We start from the raw sequence: 24898 nt of genomic DNA on the forward strand, positions 1-24898 counted from the left end.
AATGAAGATGCTGCTAAATTGGAAGAAGAGAAATTCATACTAGTGGAAAGCTCAAATAGTAATTTGCAGGAACAATTTTCAAAGCTGTCCTGCCAAGTAGGAAGAAACCAGGCTGAAGTGGGTTGTAATGTTCAAACTGTAAATGATGAGCCTTCTTTGGACAAAAAGCTACATCATGTTTTTTAGATAAATGAGAAGTAGAAATCAAATTTGTAAATTTTGAAAGTTGCGTTTGTTGCTTGCTCTTGCATGTACACTCACACACACAAGGAACTCATGAAAGGGCATCTAAAAAAGTTCCAGTTCCCAAAAAAGAAAAAAAGGAATTATCTTAAAGAAGATGTGAAGAACAGAGTGAACAAGCTTTTTTTTGCTGCGTTTGCGGCATGGTGGTTGGTCGAGACTTGAATCAAAGTCTTTGAATGGATGAGCTGTGTAAACAAAGCAGAGAGGAAAACAAAATTAGTAGAAATAGAAAATCATAATTGTCTTGAGTGTGGTTTTCTTTTAATGTGATTTAGTTTTAGTGTCTAGGTTTAAATTTAAGATCAAGTTAAATCTTAGCCAGTTTTCTAAAGCTTATATACGACCTTAATTATCTTTGAGCACTCTGAGCGTTGGATGCACCATCCGGCCTTTACTTTTTTTTTTTTTTCAAATTAAGAATAGGCCTGGAGAAGAGTTGAACCGACACAACCTCTAAATTCAACTTTAATACAATTACTATCGAATTAAACGCGGCACTATTTTTACTGTGTTTCAGGTCTTTACCATCTTAATTAACCACATAGTAGCTTATTAATTTTATTATTTTTATCCAAATATGGCTTTTAATGAATGATTATCTGATTCTTTTTTCTTTCTAAGAAATTTTAAATTTTTTTATAGAATTATGAGAAAATTAATTATTCTAAGTTTCTTTTAAGCCATCAATGAAAAATATGACTGAGAATTCAAGAATTTTTTTTTAAAAGAGAGAGAGAGAGAGAGAGAGAGAGAAATGTTGATATGTATTTAAGCTTTCGTTTGTATTGGTAGAGTCGCTGGCACGGAAAAGAGGGAAATGGACAAAAGATGATCATACTGGCCTGCACGAGACAGCCAAACGTAGCAGAGGCATTAGGCGTTTGGTAGAAATAGAATCAAAATAAAGGAAATCTTGGTTTTCGGGTCACAATCAAGATCTGAATCTCCAACTCCCACTTCCTAACTACCATTAACGAAAACCCTTCATTCTTCCAATATCTCTCTCTCTCTCTCTCTCTCTCTGGTTCTCTCCTCGATTCTTTCTTGTTCGAAGCTACCGATTCGATTTCATTTCCAGCCATGCCTTCTTCTCCTAAATTCTTTCACTCTCGCCTATCTTCCCCGTCCTTTGCTTCCCGCAGATTACTCTTCCTCATGCTCGTTTGCCTCTTCATTGGCATCTCCGGTTTCATATTTGGAGTCACTGGCCCTTCTGGTTACCGTTGCTCGCAGTCCATAACTGATCCCCGAACGGTTCGCGTCATCTGGGACACAAAGTCGAATGCTAATACCAGGAACGATGGCTCCGTTTTGAATTCTCAGAACAAGAGACACAAGGTTATGGGGTTTGTCGGAATTCAAACTGGGTTCGCCTCCGATGGTAGAAGACACTCCTTGAGGAAGACCTGGATGCCGTCCGATCGCCAGGGCCTTCAACGGTATGTTAATAGCTACTGGGTGAAATTTGCATACGGATTCTTAGTTCTTAGTTTAGATGCTTCAACTGGGATTTTGTCAAGATTTCATTTTAGTCACTGGTACGTATCGGTTCCGCAAATCAATAAATATAAGAAAATAAGCAAGAAACAGGGGGAGAATTCATCTAGTGAGAGAATCTGAAGTTCTTTATTGCTTTGTCCATATCTATCTCATATACAATTAAGCTTTTATAAACATACCAGTGCGTAAAGCAACTAACTAATTTATGCAACTAACAGAAATGTGAGCTGGATTCATCTCAGCTAATCTTCCATTATCTGCCGTTGATTACATCTTTATTCGCATCCTTTAACTTGCTAAGCGTATTCTATCAGGATTAAATAATTTGGCTTGCAGGTTGGAGGAATCTACTGGTTTGGCGTTCAGGTTTGTTATTGGTAGAACTAGCGACAAATCAAAGATGGCAAAACTTAAGAAGGAAGTTGCAGAATATGATGATTTCTTGCTTTTGGATATTGAGGAACAGTATAGTAAGCTTCCCTATAAAACGTTAGTGCTTATTAATGGAAGTATAGTTGTCTTGTTCTCCATTAAGTCTGGCATTTTGGAGAATTATGGGCTAATCTGATTTTCAACTGCAGTATAGCTTTCTTTAAAGCTGCCTATGCACTTTATGATTCTGAGTTTTACGTTAAAGCAGATGATGACATATATTTGAGGCCAGGCGAGTGGATTTCTGGAACTCATTTGTGTTCATTAATATTCACAAACATTGTTGGTTAGTTCTTTCTTTTTACAATTTAATAAAATCACCTGAAAGCCTTTTCATTGATTTTTAGATCGTCTCTCCTTACTCTTGGCAAAAGAGCGTGCTCATTCTCAAACTTACCTCGGATGCATGAAGAAAGGGCCTGTTTTCACTGATCCAAAGCTCAAATGGTCTGTCCCTTTACTTTTTGTTTTAGTTGTGTGGCATGGATTATCCTTTTACTGCTCTTAGACTTTGTAATTCTAAGGATCCCATTTTTCTTTAAGTTTATATATAGATTTATGTTGGTGTAGTGTAGTGAGGAGAGTTGAAAAGAGCATGAATGATTTATTTGAGACCAAGGAGAGTATGAAGGACCATTTGATGAGTTGGGATATCTGTTGTAAGCCAAAATTTAAAGGTGTTTAAACCTTGCTAATTTGTCGTCCAAGAATGTGAGCATTCAACTGTGGCATTCTATTGAGGAAAGGAATGTTCTGGTGATTTTCCTTGGAAATAGAAACTCTTTATCATAAGATGATTAGTATGGCATTCAACAGAATGCGCATGCGAAGGATGTAGTTAATATACAGAAGCCCATGGAAACTTGTTTCTCAATTACAAAACTTTTTTATGGTCTTCAGACCTCTTTATGCGAGTTCTACTTAGCCTTTGGTTTTTGTTGGAGTTGATGAGATTCTATACTCTAACTTAAGAGGGGAGTTGTGGAAAGTCAATATCTGTTTATATATTCCTATTTAGAGAAATATTATATGTTCCTACTTAGCTTGTTACTTTGTTTACTTTGCTTCTCTGGTTTTTTGGCCAAATTTGCTTGCTGTCTATGCTAAAGTTGACCAGTTACCCAAATAAACAATAATGTACCCTCATTGCTTCACTCTATTCATATCCTAACTTCCTATCTTTCTCTCTTTATTACCTTCTCTCTCTTTTTCCCTTAAAAAGATTCCATATCTCCTTTTCCATCTGTTTCAACAGCATTCATTAGTTTTGTACCCCTAAATCATATATCCTGTAATATGAGCCAAATTCATATATCCTGTAATATGAGCCAAATTCATATATCCTGTAATATGAGCCTCAATTGTACCTAAAATATATACACACTATTGCGTATCTTGGATGACTGCTTTAATGCCGAAGGCTTAACAGTTGCAAAAGAATAGAGTTTTTCATATCCAGTCATTATTATGCAGTTATCACAACTGATTTTGATCCATGCAGGTATGAACCACTCTCCACTTTGCTTGGGAAGGAGTACTTTCTCCATGCTTATGGTCCAATATATGCTCTTTCAGCTGATGTTGTTGCAAGTTTGGTTGCTCTTAGAAATGACAGGCATGTTCATTTATACCCTTTATGGTCCTCTCTAAGAACTCTTATTAGTTCCTGAATCTTTTTCTTTTTAACATTCATCAAAATTCATTTTTAATTCTAAATCCCACTACATTATTAGCAATGACTTCGGAATTTATTGAGGTTTTGGTACTCTGCCTGCCTTGAAGGAAGCTTGTTGAAATTTTGAAATCATGAGTTATTGTTCCACTATAATGTGCAGCACATTATGCTGCTCTTTTTAGCTCTGTCCTTTTGCTATTGTTTTCTCACCATTAAATTCTTATTGAATAGGGATATAATTCTTAGCATAAAGCATAGAAGCCTAAAACATTTTATACGAATATATTTATAGTTGGCTCGGTTCATTCTGGAAAAGATTGGAGACTCTGCAACCCTTCCCCCTGCCGAAAAAAAGAAAAAGTAAATCAGAAATAAAATTGAAGAATTTTGGAGAAAATTTTGAGTATTCTTGTATTTCACTCTTAATCTTTACAATTGGTCTACATGACTATTTATACACAAAGAATCATATCTAAACAGAAAGCAAATAATCAAATCAAGAATCCTAATCAGATCAAATAAAATCCCTAGAATCAGCTAAGATTAGTAAATAAGTCAACACTCCCCTCAAGTTGGTGCAAAGATGTCACACATGCCCAACTTGCAAATTAGATTATAGTAGATCTTGTTGTTAAGCCCTTTAGTAAACACATCCGCAAGTTGCCCCGTAGAAGTCACATGAATTAGGCTCAAGACACCGTCTGTTAATTTTTCTTTAATGAAGTGCCGATCAATTTCAATGTGCTTCATTCGGTCATGTTGGACTGGATTTTGTGCTATACTTATAGCAGTTTTATTGTCACAATACAAGGTTATCTTGTCTCTCTCGGACAATCTCAACTCTTCCAATAACTTCTGCAACCATAAGAGTTCACACACTCCTTGGGCCATTACTCTGTATTCTGCTTCCGCATTTGACTGAGCAACAACACTTTATTTTTTACTCCTCCAAGTGATAAGGTTCCCCCTACAACTGTGCAATAGCCAGAGGTGGATGTCCTGTCATCGAGAGATCCTGCCCAATCTGCATCTGTAAAAGTTTCAATTCGGAGGTGACCATGTTTGGAGTAAAGAAGCCCTTTCCCTGGTGCAAACTTTAGGTATCTCAAGATGCAAGGTACAGCTTGCATATGAGTCTCGCGAGGGTCATGCATGAATTAGCTGACTAAGCTAACAGCATAGACTATATCCGGTCGAGTGTGTGAGAGATAGATCAACCTTCTTACCAATCTCTGATATCTTCCAATATTCACGGACTCACCAGTTCCTGCTTTCAGCTTGTGATTACTTTTAATGGGAGATTCTGCTGGTTTACACCCCATCATACCAGTTTCTTCCAAAAGATCCAAAATGTACTTTCTTTGGGAGATGAAAATTCCTTTTTCTGATCTAGCCACCTCGATACCTAGAAAATATTGCAGTTTTCCCAGATCTTTGATTTCAAATTCCTGGGCCAACAACCTCTTTAGTTGAGCCATTTCCTCTTTGTCATCACCTGTCACCACTATATCATCAACATACACAATAAGAAGGGTGATCTTACCCTTATGATGTTTGATAAACAGAGTGTGATCAGCATTGCTTTGTTGGTAAACAAAGGACATCATGGCTCTGCTAAACCTGTCAAACCAAGCTCTGGGAGATTGTTTTAGCCCATACAAAGCCTTTTTTAACCTGCACACCTTTCCTTGTGTCTTCTCATCAGCAAACTCAGGAGGAATTTCCATGAACACTTCTTCCTCTAAATCTCCATGGAGGAAAGCATTCTTCACATCAAACTGTTGCAAGTCCCGGTCCAAGTTGGCTGCGCAAGATAACAAAACTCTGATTGAGTTCATTTTTGCAACTGGGGCAAATGTCTCTTGGTAATCCACTCCATAGGTTTGGGTGAATCCTTTAACAACCAATCTGGCATTAAACCAATCAATTGTGCCATTAGCTTTGTGTTTCACTGTGAACACCCATTTACAGCCAATGAGTTTCTTCTCAGGTGGGAGAGTGACAAGCTCCCAAATCTCATTTTTAGCCAATGTTTTCATCTCTTCAATCATTGCTTTCTTCCATTTAGGATCTGCAAGAGCTTTCTTCCAATCCTGTGGAATAGACACAGAGGAAATAGACAAGGCAAAGGCTCTATAGGAAGGAGATAAAGATTCATAAGAAACAAAGTTAGAAATAGGGTGTTTAGTGCAAGATCTGACCCCTTTTCTTTGTGCAATAGGTTTATCTAAGTCATTGAAACATTCAAGAGTTGTGGGTAACTCACCAGAAGAAAGAGTTGTGGGTAACTCACCAGAAGAAGATTCATGACTGGGTAACTCACCAGGAGAAGATTCTTGACTCTGAGTAAACTGCATAATGGCTTCTTCTGCCTTGTCTCTCCTCGAATACCTTTTCAAATCTGGCTTGTCCAAACGACCAGTTCTCTCTCCCTGATTGGACATCTCCCTCTGTCTACTAGAACTCAAACTTTCTAGTTGAACCATATCATTCAGAATCACAGAATTCGAGATCACCTCTTCTTGCTCATTATTCTCCTCCTGAAGAGGTGAGTGGGTGGTACTGAAGTAGGGTTCAGTTTCTCGGAAGGTAATATCCATACTAACTAAGTATTTCCTAGAGGGAGGTTGATAACACTTGTATCCCTTCTGTGTTGAAGAATACCCAACAAACACACATTTAAGGGCCTTGGGATCCAGTTTTCCTGCCGTTCTAGTATGGACAAAGCAAACACACCCAAATATTTTTGGTGGAACAACGTATGAATTCTTCCCTTGTAGAACCGCCAAAGGACTCATAAAGTCAAGGGTATTGAGAGGCATTCTATTGATAAGATAAGCAGATGCAAGAATTGCATCTCCCCAATATGCTTTGGGTAGATTCATGGTGAACATAAGGGATCGAGCTACCTCCAAGGCTCCAATAGATGTCTATTTTTCCTCTCAGCAACGCCATTTTGAGCACTAGTATAAGGACAACTGGTCTGGTGTATTAACCCATTACTCTCCAAATAAGCAGAAAAGCTACTATCCATATATTCTCTTCCATTGTCAGTTCTCAAAATTTTCACCTTAGTATCAAATTGAGTGCAAACCATCTTATGAAAGGATTGAAAACAAGAAAAGACATCACTTTTAGCTTTAATCAAATAGACCCAAGTCATTCGAGTGCAACAATCAATAAAGGTGATAAACCATCGATTACCAGACAAGGAGACAGTTTGAGTAGGCCCCCAAACATCATAATGAATAGTCGCAAAAGGAATTTGACTTTTATTATGACTCAAAGGATAGGATGTTCTCATGTGTTTAGTATACTCACAAGCATCACAAAATAGAGAATCAAACTGAGTTCTAGCTAACAAATTAGGATGAAGTTTTTCTAAGGCAAAAAATGATGGATGCCCTAACCGTCTGTGCCATTATTTTCTCCAAAACAGGCTTGAGATATCGAAGAACTTGGATCACCCTCCAACATATATAAGCCATCATGCAGCCTACCATTGCCAATCCTCTTTCCTGTATGAAGATCCTAAATAACACAATGATCAGGAAAGAATTCAATTTTACAATTAAGGGTATTGGTGATAGCACTAACAGATAAAAGATTGACAGGAAAGTGGGGAACATGGAGGACAGATGATAATTTAATATTGAATGTGCAAATAACAGAACCTGTTCCGGATATGGGAGTAAAAGAGCCATCAGCAATTTTGACACTATCTTTGGTTAGGGAAGGAAAATAATTGAGAAAACCTTTAGAAGAACCTGTCATGTGTCTATTCGCACCAGAATCGATAATCCATGGAATATTATGAAGAGATGAAGCATTACCTGACTTTACAAAGTCAGATGTGGCACTGAAGAATGAGTAATCAGAGTTAGGAATCGAGACTCATTTACCTTCTGCTATCGACACCCTTTTACCTTCTGTCATCGACACCCTTTTACCTTCTGCCATGGTAAAGGTTTGTAAACTGTGACAGAATAGGAGGTATCCAAGGTTGTACAGTGTACACACAAGAGAGCCCAATCGATTCACCAAAAAGACCGGGTAGCAGCACGGGAAGGCCGGAAAGATGATCGGAATCGTCGCCGGAGTGATCGGAGCGGCAAAGCAGTGACAGACGATGGGTCACGCGACGAGTCACTTGCCGGGAAGGGGTGGCGCGTGAGCCTCACGCGCAGGCTTTTTCGGCGTCGGAGCTGGTCGATCGGCCGGCGGCAGTCTGCTGGTTCTCCTAGTGCCGGCGGTGAGAGAATGAGAGGCTCCTAGATGGGTTAGTACCAAAAAAAAGTAGATCTAGGGTTTTGAAACCCTAAAGAGGAAAAATTGAATTTGGACCCAAAAAATCAGGAAAAGGCTCTGATACCATGAAGAATTTTGGGGAAAATTTTGAGTATTCTTGTATTTCACTCTTAATCTTTACAATTGGTCTATATGACTATTTATACACAAAGAATCATATCTAAACAGGAAGCAAATAATCAAATTAAAGATCCTAATCAGATCAAATCAAATCCCTAAAATCAGCTAGAATTAGTAAATAAGTCAACAAAAATAAATAAATAAGATGCTAGTACCATCGTATTAAAAAATATTGGGAATAGTATTTATTTTGTTAAAGTGCACATTCTCATTAAAGTCTATTTTGTTGCTAATAAAGTAAATCAAGATCTCACTTCCTTCTTTGGTGTGGACTCTTTAAGTCTTTTTGATTGCTGGAAGGTACACTGAATTCAACTTTTCTTTTTCCTTCCAAAGTTCCAACCTTGGATCCATAGCCACTTGCATTGATAATTGGTTTTTTGCAACATTGCCATCTACTGTGTGGAAATGTGACGGCATTCATAGCACAAGAAATGAGCTTTTTATTCGTAGCCTTTGGGGATTATCAGCTTGAAATTGCTACAAAATTTTGCCTTCTAGATGAGATCTCTATTTTTGCTTTGATATACCAGCTTTCGGATGTTCAGCAATGAGGATGTTACAATTGGTGCGTGGATGCTTGCTATGAATGTTAATCATGAGGATAATCGAGCACTATGTGAACCAGACTGTACACCATCATCTGTTGCTGTGTGGGATATTCCTAAGTGTTCAGGTTAGTGTCTTTACAGATCATGTCACTATATAAAGAAACCAAAAATTACCTGGTTTAAACTTCTGCTATAGTTCAGTTGCATGATCATGTGCACAAGTGATTTAATTTTGTCACATGATGAAAACACTGAAGTAGGTGTTTCATAATTCAGTTTTTTAAATTATGAATGTTTTCTATGACCTGAACAGAAAATATAAAAGTTTAGTCAGATTACAAGTTGGTTTTTCCAAGTTACAGGATGGTAACAAAATTGAATCCTAACACTTTTAACTATTTCAATTAAAGTTTTTATTTCATTTCGATGAGATCTCACTATTACTATTAAGAGTTCATTAGCAGTGTCTTTATGTGAGAATCCCGTTCAACTGCATTACCCAAAGCAGTCACTCTACCGTGTTAAAATGATGTTGAGAGTTTTAAATTATATGAACTGAAATGTAGAAGTTTGTTACTGGACCAAATCTGGTAGGGACTAGTTTTCCATATACATTTGATCCCAATTAATATTTCATGAAGACCAGTTTTGTCGAATATTTCAAAAGAGCAACAGAAATGGGGTTTCTAAGTCTCTCTTTATGCAGGACTCTGTAATCCAGAAGCCAAATTACTAGAGCTCCATCAGAAGGATAGCTGCTCAAATAGCCCAACTATGGAATCCGATGATTAGTGTTTTTTCTTTTATCATTTTTCTTCCAAATGTGATGGATAGAAGAAACTCTTGGAAGAATTCTCCTTGGTGTTGGTTGGTGCTGGTATCAGATACAGACCATCATCTCCTCTGGTCCATTCTGTTTTTCTTCTCAATTGCGTTACTTATTCTTTCTTGTAATCATTTTTCCAACGATGTAGGTTAGGAACCAGAATTTTCCAACCCCTTAATTTTTTTAGTTAGGTTTTTAGAATTTAGAAGAGAATTGATGAGAGTGATTATACATGTGAACTTTCAACTCTTATCAAATATACACTGCATACAATTTTGGCTTCCAGTGTTGTGGAATGCATTTTAAAAATGACCGTAAAGATTATGGATCTCTTTGTATGTGGCAAGCCAAATAGCTAATTTGCAGGGTGAATATCAAAATTAGTTCTTGCAGTGCATTTGAGCTCAACTTTACCAGTGGTCACTGGTTGATTCACTAAATCTCAATTCCAGTAACTTGGATTCTGCTTAGCCAGGTAAATACTGTCGAGCATTTTTGGTAATATAAGTAGCCCAATCCTTGATGCTAATAATTTTTTTTTTTAAATTGTAGAATTATATTACAAAGCTTTTGACTTGGGATTAAACTTTATTAAAACAAAATTAAAAAGGAGGCGATTTTGCTGATAGAAAATGAAGTCTAGTTGTGACGTCCAGCTGCATGGTGGGAGTGCGAAGATTCCCACATTGGCCTTGTGCAAGGAGAAGGAATAATATATATTAGTCAGCTCAAAAACTACCTAAGTAATTTTTTGGATTAACCATTTTAGAACTAGAAGATTGAGTTTAAAAATTATTGAGTTTAGTTTGAGCCGGATTATCACTCAGTGAGCATGGTAAAATAAATGTTAAAAATTCATTAACCATTGTTTCTTGAGAATGACACCTCCTGGAGCTTATGGCCATTGATTAATTGGGCTGGGACAATGGTCGAGTTGGGTGCATTCTGAGCTCAAGGATATTCAATGGAGAAGCAGAAGATCAATGAGATGGTTCTCGACATTCTCAGTCAGGTTGTGTACGGTTAGTCCGCAGTTCAAGTTTGATAGCCAGCCAGCCTGCTCAACTCATGAGGACCTCAATTGGACTTAGCTAGCCAGCTATGTAGCCCATCATAAAACTGAACCAGGTCCATAATAAAAAAAAAAAAGTGAAAATTTATATTAAATCTACTAGCAATGCAACCAGTGTTGTTTTGTTGGTATAACCTTTTTTATTCTTAAAAAAGGTAAGCATATGGTGAAATTCATGCCAATTCACTAAAGATGAAGATGATTGTTTTAGAAAAACAAGAAAAACAAAAAGAAAATAGTCTCTTTCTAGACATTCGTAAAAAATTCATGAAATCTATTATGATTTATAAATTTATTTATCATCAAATAATATTTAAATTTAAATATATTATTATTATTTCAGATCAATAATTATTTATAACTTTCTAATTCAGATTCTTTGGAAAACGTTTTAATTAATATTTTGTTTTTCCTACACATAAAGGCTATTCTTAGGCTATGAATAGGTGACAACTTGGCGCCTCTCCATGACCTATCTGGCAGGCAATGCTAATTATCCCTTTTCTTCTTCTTTTTTTTCTTTCTATTCAATATCACAAAGGGATTTATATTATTTTTTTAGTATAATTGATTTTAACGATAATTTGAATATGATGCCTATTAAGTTTGAAAAAGAATGAGCACTTTATCGGTTTAATTTTAAATTTAAATATAATGATATTCATTAATATTTTATTATTTAATTTAAAAAATTTGCTCTGAGTGGGTATTTTTCTCTGTGGGAAGCAGAGTTTAAATCCCAATGATAAAAATTGGTGAAGGGGTTGGGCATGTGCTTTAGAGTTTAGCCACCCAATAATTTACAAACATTGTCTGCCATGTGATTCTTGAAAGATGCCCTGTTGGTTTCTGCTCTTCTGTTCTTCTGGCTGGGCTGGGCACCTCCCCATTTCAGTTTTCTAAATCATTAATATCTGTTCAAAAACCCTTTTTTATTATTTTTTTTTTTAAATTTAAAAAGGGCATTGTTCCCTGAAAATGACTAACATAATTTTGAGAAATTAATCCTTCAAAAAAAAGAAATTGAATTTCTTTCTTGCTATCATCAATCAATCCACCCATGTGCATCCTCTCTCCATTTTCTTTCATGTCATGAAATATAGTGTCAGAGCTCCATAAATGAGCCCCTTGTTTTTAATTCATTCATTATTCCCTTTTTATCTCATTAAATTTCTATAATCAGATTCAGTATTTCATTTTAAATATTATTTAAAAAAAATAAATATATTATATAATTCTTCATTATTTAATTCTAATATTTAAAAACAAAATATATTAATAAATATATTTTTTTATTTTGTGGATAAATTAAATCATTTACTTAAAAAATGTTTCTTCAAAAATACTTTTAATAAAATAAATGAAGCCTAAATAATTAGGCAATTAACCTAATTTGGGAGGTGGAGCACAAAGTAAAGATGGAAGAGTTAGGGCTAAGGCTAACCTTTTCTATGCCTTAGAAAGGTGCCCTTTCCAATTCATATTTTAAAAAAAAAATAAAAAAGAAATTGAATTTACACTCCAAGCTTAATTAGAGCCAAAAAAAAAAAAAAAGGAGTGTAGTTTAAGTGAAGTTTTAAAGGGCTACCACAATCATATCTTTAAGGGAGAAAATGATGGTTGAGATTTTAATATAAATAATTATTAATTCAATATTATTTTTATTAATTCAATTAATAATTCTATATACAAAATTTGATTAAAATAATAATATTATTAATTTATAGTTAAATTGAAATATTATTAATAAATTTTTTTTTCTGAATATATATATATGATAAGTAATGATGGGAACTTTGATTTGGAAATGATTCAATGAATATAAAGAGTGGCCTTGAAGGGAATTAAAAGACCATATGGGCCTGTAGATGTGAGACTTCTGGTTGGGCCATAAAATTTGTAATCATATATCCAATTTTAAGAATAAATCATTTTATTTTATTTATTTATTTTTTTTTAAGTAAATCATTTCATTTGCCCAATCATATGATATGAGATAAGGATGTGGCTTATGAGATTGCTAATTTGGCGACTGCAATTAATTTCACCAGACCCACTTTCAGAAAACCCTAATTAAAATTAATTAATATTTTTAATACGCCAACATTTTTGTTTGAAAAAAAAAAAGCCAAAAACTAAACCAACAATACTTAATTTTACTTGATTAATGTTAATTTTTATCTATTTTTAATTAATTATACGAAAAACAGGAAACTAACCTTCCATAATTTAATTTTAGTTTATTATAATTTATTTCAGCTTTATTTTTAATTGTGATTAGTTACATGAAAATATAAGATCTTCTTTCATTATTGAAATATAAATTAATTAAATATTTACTGTAATTCTACACTTAATGAAATATTAGTTTCTTGAGCTTAAATTGAAAATTCTATATTATTTTAATTCAAAAATAAAATAACTAAATTAAATATATTTAATAAATAAATAAAACAAAATAAAAAAAATACTTCAAAATTCTAAACACTATGAAAAATTTAACAATTAACAATTATATAAATATACATAAATCAAAATGATAATATGATCAAAATAAAACTGTACTGTAATCAGTTAAAATCATAAAAAAAAGGATGTAAAGTGGTGGGTAAGCATGATAGCTCAATATAGCATTACCTAATCATGATGTGACGGCTGTTTAGTAAGGGGTTTTACTGGATTAATTGGTTGAGATTTTATGAAATCTGTTAAATTATAATTGTTAACAATAACTTTTTTTATAAAATTTCATTCGGTAATTGAGACAACAAATCCTTATGAGCTGAATTAAAATGAGACCGGCTTATCATAAAACATTCGAGTTTTTTTTTTCTTTCAGTCTCAAATATATTAAACGTTTGAACTACCTTTTCTATAAGTAAACCATATATTAATTTATTAGATATTTATCACATGATCCTATCGACAACTCACTCGGCCTCTTGAGCAACAAAACACATAAATTATATATATTGAAATAATTATTTCATCAATTTCTTTATCCTAATACACAGTTACTTCTTTTATCTATATTACAATTTATATCAAATATCCAATGTTTTAGTACCCTTATATAAATTTATACTTTATAAGTTAATAAAATTCATATTTTTTTATTACTTAAATATATTTTATATTATCATACATTAATTAAAATTTTAAATTTATTCATGCTTAAATTGTTAACAAAAGTTATAAGCTAATAAAATATGTCCAATATAATTATATTATAATATAGTAATAACTCTATTTACACTATAATTAAATTCCTTATCATAATGTATCAATTATTTTGATAAAAAAAATTATATATATTATATATTTTTTAAATTTCACATATACTTAATTAAAAAGGTTATATTTAAAATATCATTATAAATGAAATATTTATGTTTTTGTTTAAAAATATTTAATATACTATAAACATATTTTTTTTAATGGAATTGGACAGATCTAATCAATGAATCCAGCCTAGCCTAGACACCTTAAAATTGGAACTTGAAAAGTTAGACTTCACCAATGAGCAACCTTTGTTCAAATATTATTTTTTTAATTTTAATTATTAATCTATTAATAATATAATTATTATTAAATCCAAATTTAATTTTAAATTATGAATTTAACTTATGTTCAGAGTCTAATATATAAAAACATTATTTAAAAAAAAAAAAAAAAAAAGTCATCAATATGATTGCGTTGGGTTTCCTTGTCAAATGGGCGTCACGTGCCTCTGCAGTTTCTCCATTCCCGCCAATGACTACCATATCAATCATCATATGAGAGACAGATGAGCTATTGAGTTGAGGCATTGATTTGCTACTTTCCACCCTATGATAAGCGATTATTTTGATAAATAATATACATATTTTTTAAAAAAATTCTGATCATCATCAAATTAAAACAAAACATAAACAAAAACAAACCCTCCCTCTTCAAAGAGGAATCCAATGTGCCCTTGGAGTAGACATTCAACATTCTATGTCACCATGTGCTTTTAGATTTACAATTTTTTTTTTAAACAAAATAATAATTTGGTAAACCCAATAAATTATAATAAAATAAAATAATTAATTGCATGTTTCTGTAATTAAGGGAATTGAAATTTTGAAGAACAAAAAGCACTATTTGGTCCTACTGAATAGTTTTCCTAACAGTTGGCTACCGATCTATAAATGTCATTTTCATAATGTTTAATAACCAACAAATTATATTTAGGGTTTATAATGAGTTTAGACCCACAAAAAGTGTAGGGACAAGACAAATGCTTAGCTAGTTGAATATGTGACATGTCCTAATTAATAGGGCATCAAACCCTAAAGTCATGGTGTCTTGCTTTCTTTCTAAACAAAACCACTCTTATCAACTCACCATTGGGACTGCCACACCTATGATTATTAGTGTCTGACATTTTCTCCAATATTTTTATATATTCCATACATTTTTCTACGAATAATTTAAATGAGAATGTATTTTCTTAATTTGTTAGTGTTATTTTTCACTTTAAAATAAAAATAATCGGAAGAAAAAGACTACGATGTGAAAAAAAGGATAAGGAAGAGAAAAATAAGTATTAACTAGGTAGAAGATGATGTAGGGAAATATGGGCTATCACTACAAAAGACGTAGAAAAGCTTTCGAAAATGATTCAACCCTACTGCTCCCAAAACCAACAAAATAAACAGAAAAAAGTATAATAACTGGTCTTTCTTCCATACATGACCATGTGACAATCACGTGGCGTTTTTGCACCTCAATGACAAAAAGGCATTTTATCCACTAATCTAACAGGACAGATAGAGAACAGTAGATGCTGCTGCTGCTGTATGCGTTTTGCTCTTTTAACTATTGATTATGAAAATTAAATTTCTAAATAACAATAATAAGAAGACAAAAAAAATCTTGATCCTTTTGTTTTTGCCTCGTTCAAATCAAAACCCAAAGCTTTTCTTATCCTCTTTCTCATGTAATGAAGCTGGCCGTGCTGTGCACTGAGACCCCATGATTATAGAGTCTGCAGACTGCAAAAACAGCAGTAAATTAAAAAGTAAATTTAATGTAATTTTTTAAAAAAGTATACATGTCCGTACTCTTACAAAAACTGAGGATCCAAAGTTCGAGACATTCTAAGGTTGCAGCTGCTGCCTTACTTTCTTTTTTATCTCTCACGTGGCCATAAGTAACTCGGTCAGGCCATTGGAAATCAGAAAAAAGAAAAACCAATATGATTTTTACGTATCGGTGGGCAACTTAGGTCAGTGGGTTTTCATAAGGCTGGCTGGTTGGCATCTGCTTAATTACAGGTGGATTTGGGTGGAGATTACACGAATTATTTTCTTTTTTTTTTTTTTGTATTATTAAAAATAATAATAACTTCAATTATTTACCCTAAAATTGGGCTGGGCCTAAAAGTTTTGTCAAAACCCAGTAAAAATATACTTCTGTGTCACATTGATTTTATTATCAATAATTTCCCCTAATCTTTCTTAATTTCAGAAAAAAGAATCATAAAATTTTTTATTATGTATGGTTTTGTGAACTAGATTCATGAAGAAGTGTGGTCCTTTTTTCCAACTCGGTTGCCGTATGAGATTACTATAACCACTAGTTTGATGGCAATTGCACATGTATCTATAGATGCTAGAATTTCAATTTTCCCCCCCTTTTTATCTAATATGCTAAGCATAATAACCCTAAAAATAGAAAATCAATCAATGAAACAACTGCCCTTTATGCCTTATATGGTAAATGGAGATTTCTTCCATTATTATTAATACGAAAAAACAAATCACCAAATATCTTAATATTTTTTAATAATTATTTAATTTTAAATTTATTATATTTATAAATAAATTAAATTATTTATAAACTATTCGTTTCTCCACCAAACTCTTGGTAGTTTAAGTAACTTGAGAACAACCTTTGAAATGACAACTTTAAAGAGACCACTTTGTAATGAAAAATGGTGGAATCTTGGGAGTAAATAAAACAGTGCTTTAGGTGTAAGATAATGTAGCACTAAAGAAGTTTGTCCACTGACCTTTTGGGGGGGTGTTGCCAAGTGTCACTAAATATGTGGCTAACACAGCACCTAATCAGCATTATGAATTTTTCACTCATAGACACCCTATTTATCTACTATCAAATTCATTCTATATGCATAGAGACACACACCTAATGCCAAAATTTATTACCAAATTTTCCATTGGACTCCAAAATCCACGTAATATTGAGATCGCCTCAAACCCAAATGGTGCTTACTATATTTATTTGTCAAAATTATTATTTAATATAAAAAAATTATTAGTTAGTTATTCAATTTTTAACTTATGATTAAATCAAATATGTATATGCATTAAACAATTTAGGACATGTTTAATAGAACAAAGACAATGTATTACAGAAGAGAGATATATAAAGACAATTATTTTTGGGGCCAACATGGAATCATGACGTAAATCATACTTAATCTCATCGTAAGCTTATTTTTTAAAAAATATAAAATTGGATTAGATACCAAATGTAAGCATGAAGCAAGCTATGAAGAACCCAATGTTGTAAATTTTCCTTAATTAACTTATCTTCATCCATTATTATTTATATTTTATGCATTAATTAGGATTGATTTCTGCTTTTTTTTTTATTGTTTGATTCTTTCTGCCTCATTTACCATTTATTATCCTATGATATGCACTACTATTTGAATTAATAGATATTCACTATAAAAATGATTCTTTATGTGGAACAGTTAATTACTTCATCATGAATCTCGAGGTTTTTTTTTTTTTTTTTATCACAAATTTAACCATTAATCAAGATTTAACTAAAGTTATCTAAATTATTAATTTGTTTTTTTGCATTTTTTCTATATAAAATTAGCAAACACATTATACAATTGTAGACCATACAGTACTGTATAATCCATCCCTTCTGTCAAGGGGTATGCTTACCTGGCATGAATGAGATCGGCTGGTCATCATTCCTCTCCTGTGCCATCGCAGGACGGTCTCCTTCTCTGCTGTCACCATCCATTTCCCCTTCGGTTAGCCCTCCGCTCCAATGCTAAGCTTTCCGTTTATAGGAATATTCTTAGAATCCCATCTCACGCCGTTATCCATTTTCGCCGTTTATTTTGCTTAGCTGGATGCCACTGTTACTGGCACGGTTTGCTCTGAATGGGCCAGCTGGCACGCCATTCACCACTGCACGTGGCCAGCTACTTCTGTCTCCACTCTTTTCCACTTGACCAAAACACCCCTACATCATACCTGTCATTTACATCAACGCTACATCCCCTCGTTTCTGCACCGTAATTAATGGTTAAACGGAGAGTGGCAATTTAGTAAATAAATGCATATATTGGTAGAGTTTGTGTAATTTACATTTAGGAGAGTCTTTAAAGCTTGTGTTAGCTTCTGGCTTGCGTAAGAAAGTGAAAAAATCTACTAGAACTAGAAGGCACAGGAATCTAGGATAAATAGCAACGAGAAAATAATTTATAGAAAAATTAATTTATTTTATCAGAAAATGGAATCTATCTTCTGTGTTTGCTCACACAATTTCTCCCATGGGTCCCAGAAGCTAGGATCGCACGGTCGAGGGCTTCTTTATTGTGTTTGACGGGTCGTTAATGGGCCTACTCAAAGTGGAGCCAGGAGCCAGCAACCAGCAACGTATTGTTTCGATACGAGTCGGTCGTTTTAACGAGGGCAGCACAGTATTAATGTAGGGGAGGAGTCTAAAATGAGCTATGAGACACGAGGAGCATAACCTGCGCACTCTCTCTGTATAGTCCACTCTAGAGCATTTTCAAAAGAACAAAAATCGTACAAATGCGTAACTTGACAGCTCATTTTTTTTTTTTTATAAAAAGTGATTTTACTGTTTTAATAAATAACTTGATCTTTCTAATTATTTTTTAATTATAAAATAATTTAAATTTATTATGTAATAGTATATGAATAGTGAATTATAGAAATTAAAAATATAAATAAAATTAAATTAAAATTTTCATGGTAAATGAGATAGGAGCAAAAATTACCATCGATTTTATCTTTTCACATACGGTGTGGGCGTGCTCTGAGGCTGGGATCGTTTTTTTCATTTTTTTTTTCTGTATAATTATTGTAGTATTATTTTCTAAAGTTATTATTTGTATTTCCCTTTACGAAAAAAGAGCATTGAAGTTTGATAAGGAGAGAGTGAAATCGAAAACAAAATGCTGCAAAAGATCAGAATCACATGAGAAAAAAAAAGTTTCTGTATGGATATATATTTGAAATGTGAAAAAATATATTTAATTGAGATAAATTAATACGTACAAATAAAAATAAATAATAAATTTATAAAAAAAAATAAAAGTGAGTGCATGAACATTCTTGAAAAAGAAAAGGGATTCATGAACTTAACATAATTAATGATATAGATTTTGGTAAAAAAGAAATTTAACTAGCGAGGAAGAAAATTAGGGAAGAAATTGAGGGGGTTAAGGAGAGCGTGTAATACAAATTGGGGGGAAATGAACTGATAATAAGGGGAAGGCATAGTTTCAACTATCAAGTAAAAACCAAGAAATAAAGCAAATTAGAGAGAGAGAGGGGAAACTGCGAAGGAAAGCAAAAGACGAGAAGAAAATATAGTAATTGGACAGATAGAGAGAGAGAGAAGTGAAAGCTGTCTCGTGAAGCAGCAGGTGAAGGCAAAGAAAAGAAAATAAAAGCTCTTTCTTTTCTCTCCTTCCCCTTCTCTCTCTCTCCTCTGTAAAACTAAGCCCCCCTTTCCTTTCCTTTCATTTCCTTTCGTCCTCCCCCCTTCTTTCCCACCCTCAACGCTCACATTCATTCTTTGCTTCTTCCTTTTATATCACGAGATCCCCATCTCTTTCCCTTTCTCTCCTCTCTCTCTCTCTCTCTCTCTCTCTCTCTGTGATGTCTTCTTCAGAGACATTTCTGGGTTTGTGTTGTTTGTATCGCTCGTTTACCGCTCGCTTCTGCTTCCTTTGTTTTTCTATTCCCATTCACAGACATTGCTGACATCATTAGGAATAGTGCTGTGATAACTTGCGGGGAAGGGGGTATCTTAAGTTGAGGGACAAAGAGAGGATACAATTCACTTTGAGCTTTGATCTTGTTTCCTTACTCAGAAAATGTCGCATTCCGGGAAGCCCATTGGGGACCTAGGCATCGACGCGCTAACCGATCAGCTCCGTGACTCTCTTTGTTCTCTCGAAGCCAACAAGCCTGATTTTCGTGAGCTCGATCTGGGTTCGCCCGTTTCTCCTCTCCGAACTCGTGGCCTCAACACTACCGCCACCACCACCACTACGACTACAACAACCAGCTCTAGCTCTAGCTCATCTGGATCCGTGTCCGGCAGCCGAAATGTGCACAACCCAGGTCACAAATCCAGCCATTCTGGCGAGCTTTCCAACTCCACTGAAACCAGCCCCACAACTTCTATCAGAAATCCCAAACAGGGTACCTCCAGATCCGACCCGCTAATTTACTCTGGTGGTGGCAGCCAGAGCTCGGTGAACTCTCCTGCACATGTTAATGTACTTCCCACTGGGAACATCTGCCCCTCAGGAAGGATCTTAAAGACAGGCATGGCAATGAGCAATCGGAGTACCAAGACGGACGTTTTGGGATCGGGAACAGGAAATTACGGGCACGGCAGCATAATGCGGGGTGGTGGAACGACAAAGTCCGGTAATTTGGATGCGGGAAATTCCATGGGTAGCAGTGCTAGTCCTGTCCGGGGAAATGTTGGTGGCGCAAGGGTGGGCGGTGTGGATCCGGAGGAGGTGAAGAGGGCCGGGAATGAAATGTATAAGAAAGGCCATTTTGGGGAAGCATTAGTGTTGTATGACAGGGCTATTGCTTTGGCGCCGGGAAATGCAGCTTACAGAAGTAACCGGGCGGCAGCATTGATGGGTTTGGGAAGAGTGGCGGAAGCAGTGAGGGAGTGTGAGGAGGCAGTGAGGTTGGATCCTAATTATTGGAGGGCGCATCAGAGGTTGGGGTCTTTGTTTGTTAGGTGAGTTGTGGATGGAGCTTTGTTGTGAGTTTCTGGTGTTGGGTCCTTAAGGTGCTACTTTGGGATTTATTATTGGGTGTTTTCTGAGTTAAGGTGTTGATTTGATCTGCATTGATCGGATAAATAACTTTTGTTGGTTATATACATTTGTGAATCAAGTTTCAAGTTCTTGTCTTTTGGATTTTTGCAATTTGCTTAATTTTGGGGGCATTTTTTTTAATGATGTTTCATCTGCATTGATTGGATGGTAATAGGGGAGGATAAAATCTCTCTTTCTTCTTTTGTTTTGTTTCTTGTGTCATTGTGTTGTTATAATTGCTTAATTAGCTTTTTTATTTTGGGAATGTGCATTTCATTGATAAATTGATTCGTAGAATGTTCATTATCTATAATTTTAGTGAACAGTTTGTGAGTATATGTTTTTTATCCTTGTGGTCACAGTGGTTCTTTATTGCAATCCTAAATCTGCTCCATCTGTCTATACATTTGCATATGTTTGTTTGTTATGGCTGTTGAAACTTTTTTGAATGCCTTGCCGCTAACCTTTGTCAATTAGTGTGCTATGCTCATGTGACTGTTAGTTATGTTTTCATTCCCATAATCTTGATTTGCATTAATCACAAAAGTCCCATGCTTTATGGTGTTACCAGGTCATTTCAGGACCAGTTCTGAATGGTGTTAGAATTTTATTATTTCATGCTCTATGATTTGGATGTTTGATGGTATCATGTAACATTTTGAGCCGCTTGCATATTTGGTGTCTTGTAGATTCAGTGATTCTATTTCCATCTTTTAATGAACTTTTCTCCATCTTTTCAGTCATTTGCTGATATATTTGCATAGGTCCTTTTTGTAATTTCAGGTGAATTTAGTTTTCCATTTGTTTCTCCTGCATTATGTTGCAGAGATTATGGTGTGTTATGTTTGGGCTGCACTTATTTTAATCTTGATCTTATTGCAGGTTAGGACAGGTTGAGAATGCGAGGAAGCACCTATGCTTTCCTGGGCATCATCCAGATCCTTCTGAATTGCAGAAGTTGCAGTTGGTAGAGAAGCATCTAATCAAATGTTCAGATGCCCGAAAGGTCAATGATTGGAAAAATGCATTAAGGGAAGGTGAAGCTGCTATTGCTGCTGGGGCCGATTATTGTCCTCAGGTAAAAGCAGTTGTACATGAGATTTTGTAATTTTTATTCAAAATTGGCTACATTAAATGTGGAAGTAATCAGCAGCTGGCTGAACTGCTTCAATTTGAATTTACAGCTCTTTATGTGTAGAGCTGAAGCTCTTTTAAAGCTCCACCAACTCGAAGATGCCGAATCATGCCTTTCTAATATTCCAAAGTTAGAACCATGTAGCAGCTCTTGCTCACAGAGCAGGTTTTTTGGGATGCTTTCTGAAGCTTACATTTTCTTAGTTCGAGCACAAATTGAGATGACCATGGGAAGGTGAGTTCAGATATCCAAAACATTCAGAACTAAGATGCTAGAGGATTTTTCAGAGATTGAGTTTGCATTGTGGATGTCTTTCAGGTTTGAGAATGCGCTTACAGTTGCTGAGAAAGCTGGACAGATCGATCCACGAAATGTTGAAGTTGCTGTGCTGCTTCACAATGTGAGATTGGTGGCAAGAGCTCGAACCCGTGGAAATGAACTCTTCAAATCTGAGAGGTACACTGAAGCTTGCTCAGCATATGGGGAAGGCCTCAGAATTGATCCTTCAAACCCTGTTCTCTACTGCAATAGAGCAGCTTGCTGGTTTAAGCTTGGACTGTGGGACAGGTCTATCGATGACTGCAACCAAGCATTGGGCATACAACCTAATTATGCAAAAGCCCTTCTTCGAAGAGCTGCCTCAAATAGCAAGGTATAATTCTAAAAGCTTAGCTTGTAATTTTCTCTCTTATATACATATTTATGTTTATTCTAAAAAAGAAAAACAATTTCAATGTACTGCTATAAACAGCTAGAAAGGTGGGCTGATGCAGTGAGGGATTATGAAGTTCTGAGGAGGGAACTTCCAGATGACAGTGAAGTTGCGGAATCTCTATTTCATGCCCAGGTTGCATTGAAGAAATCACGTGGAGAAGAAGTGTATAATATGAAGTTTGGTGGTGAAGTGGAGGAAGTACTGGGATTTGAACAGTTCAGAGCTGCAATATCTTTGCCTGGTAAAAGCCTACTAAACTTCAAGCACTCAATGTTCCATTCTTTTTTCATGCTTCAAACTTACAAAACTGAAGTCCTGTGTGACAGGTGTGTCAGTAGTTCATTTCAAATCAGCCTCTAATTTGCACTGCAAACAAATATCTCCATTTGTGGATACGCTATGTGGGCGCTATCCATCTATAAATTTTCTCAAGGTAAGTGACCAAGTCATTAGCTCTAGCTGTAGCTTCAGGCTTTGAACTTTGAAAATAAGGAAATAGAGGTGTTTTTCTCTTCTTATATACATGTGGTGGTGGTGTAACAGGTGGATATTGATAACAACCCAGCAGTTGCAAATGCTGAAAATGTGAGGATTGTACCAACATTCAAGATATACAAGAATGGCAGTCGAGTGAAGGAGATTGTTTGCCCAAGTCATGATATGTTAGAACACTCGGTGAGGCATTACAGCTTTTAGAAAACTCATGGCTTCGTATGTACCACTGTTGTCTCAGTTTTCACATTTTCTTGTTGCTAAGCAAAAGCCAATCCCTCCAGTCTTTCCTCCTCCCACCTTGTAAGGATTACCAGATACCTGTCACAAAATAATCCATTAGCGGCCATTGCCAGAGGAACCCACATAGATATAATAGCTTAGTTCTCCTTTAGCCGTTTTAATTTATTCATTCATTCCACCATTGCTAGTACTCTGGTTCCATGTTCTTCCTCCTCTTGCTTTTTGTATGCTCTTTGGCTTTTTCTTCTTTTTTTTGCCCTCATTTTCTTGTAGGCCAGCCTGTTATTGTATCCCCACTTGGATTGAGAAAGAAAAAGTGAAAAAGGACAAAGGAAAGGAGAAAACAGATGTAAAATTGATTAGAGAGAGAGTGGCAGGCTGGTAGAAGAGGATATTGTACATGTATATATGTGATGTATACAGAAAGAATTGGAAGGCTTTGTGGGAGATTGGATGACTGTTGCGGTGGCTACTTAATGGGAGGGTTAGCTAAACAAGGATAAACATATGTTGTTATTAATACTGTTTCTTTTCTCCACCATTCCATTTTATCAATAATAAAAAAAAATATCCCCATTTTTTTCATTTCATTATCTGAATTTTCTTTTTTAAATATGGTTCAGTGGCATTCTCTCTTCCAATTTACTGTTAGCCTTATTTTAGCTTCCTTTTTTAGGAAAAAAAAAAGGGAAAATACATTAGAAGTGATTAAATATTAAATAAGAAATTGATTTAGTAAAATATTAGGCGATGGTGAAGTGTTAGGAAAGTTGGGAAGGTTGAGATTCACATGTGATGTGGGCATTTTTAAGTTTAATTGCGATGCACATTCCCCACCAGCAATGCACCATCCTATAAAGTCCAACAAGTTTGACGAAATAATAAAGAAAGAAAAAAGTTTAAAAACACAAGTCCAAAAAGTGCAGTGGGTCGGTGTTCTAATATGCGCCGGCAATCCTGGTGGTGACTGTAACCGTCCGCCCCTTTGTGGTGGGCCAACCTCCCTTCTGCTCCTAGCCACGTGTCTCCGCTGTGGCTGTTCTAATTATAATGAACCCCACCCTTTTTGTTTTCTTTTATATACATATAACTCATTTTATATATTCAAGTTCAATTAGCCATTCCTCCAATCTCCTATTTAAAAAAATATGAAAATTTATTTATTTTTACTAAATCTTTGTAAAACTGATTCTCTCATAATAATAATAATAATAATATTTTTATTTTATTTTTATATTCTAACACTAATAAAAAGTCGATACGAAATTATAATTCATATATATATATTGAATTTCTTTTTTTTTTAATTAAAATCTCATGCAGTGTTTTTATACGATGTAATTAATACAATTTAATTATAGCTTAGTTTTAAGTTTGTGATGTTCTTGACGTACCAAGAAATTATGCAAACTAAAAAACGTAATAACTAAAAAATCTGCATAAATATTGGATTATTTATTACACCCGACAAT

At 34.7% G+C, this 24898-nt stretch overlaps 2 protein-coding genes across 3 annotated transcripts; both read left to right on the forward strand.

The window, feature by feature from the left end:
• The first annotated feature begins 985 nt into the window (after window positions 1-985).
• On the forward strand, window positions 986-10010 carry LOC110602535 (probable beta-1,3-galactosyltransferase 14). 2 transcript variants are annotated; one of them, XM_021740076.2, is made up of 7 exons: window positions 986-1685; window positions 2083-2216; window positions 2333-2410; window positions 2526-2625; window positions 3680-3793; window positions 8815-8957; window positions 9539-10010. In XM_021740076.2, exons 1-7 carry the CDS (start codon window positions 1327-1329, stop codon window positions 9622-9624), a joined length of 1014 nt encoding a protein of 337 aa, XP_021595768.1. In that variant the 5' UTR covers window positions 986-1326; the 3' UTR covers window positions 9625-10010. The 2 variants fall into 2 exon arrangements, with proteins under 2 accessions (XP_021595768.1, XP_021595767.1); XM_021740075.2 differs by having other exon boundaries at window positions 990-1685; window positions 2083-2235; window positions 2328-2410; window positions 9539-9943.
• A 9357-nt stretch (window positions 10011-19367) lies between these two features.
• Window positions 19368-24016, forward strand: LOC110602409 (TPR repeat-containing thioredoxin TTL1). Its single transcript, XM_021739914.2, has 7 exons — window positions 19368-20762; window positions 21724-21919; window positions 22026-22210; window positions 22295-22628; window positions 22728-22932; window positions 23018-23124; window positions 23235-24016. Exons 1-7 carry the CDS (start codon window positions 19873-19875, stop codon window positions 23385-23387), a joined length of 2070 nt encoding a protein of 689 aa, XP_021595606.1. The 5' UTR covers window positions 19368-19872; the 3' UTR covers window positions 23388-24016.
• Window positions 24017-24898: the final 882 nt, after the last annotated feature.

The sequence above is a fragment of the Manihot esculenta genome, chromosome 15 (assembly GCF_001659605.2).
Source record: "Manihot esculenta cultivar AM560-2 chromosome 15, M.esculenta_v8, whole genome shotgun sequence".
NCBI classification, from domain to species: domain Eukaryota; kingdom Viridiplantae; phylum Streptophyta; class Magnoliopsida; order Malpighiales; family Euphorbiaceae; genus Manihot; species Manihot esculenta.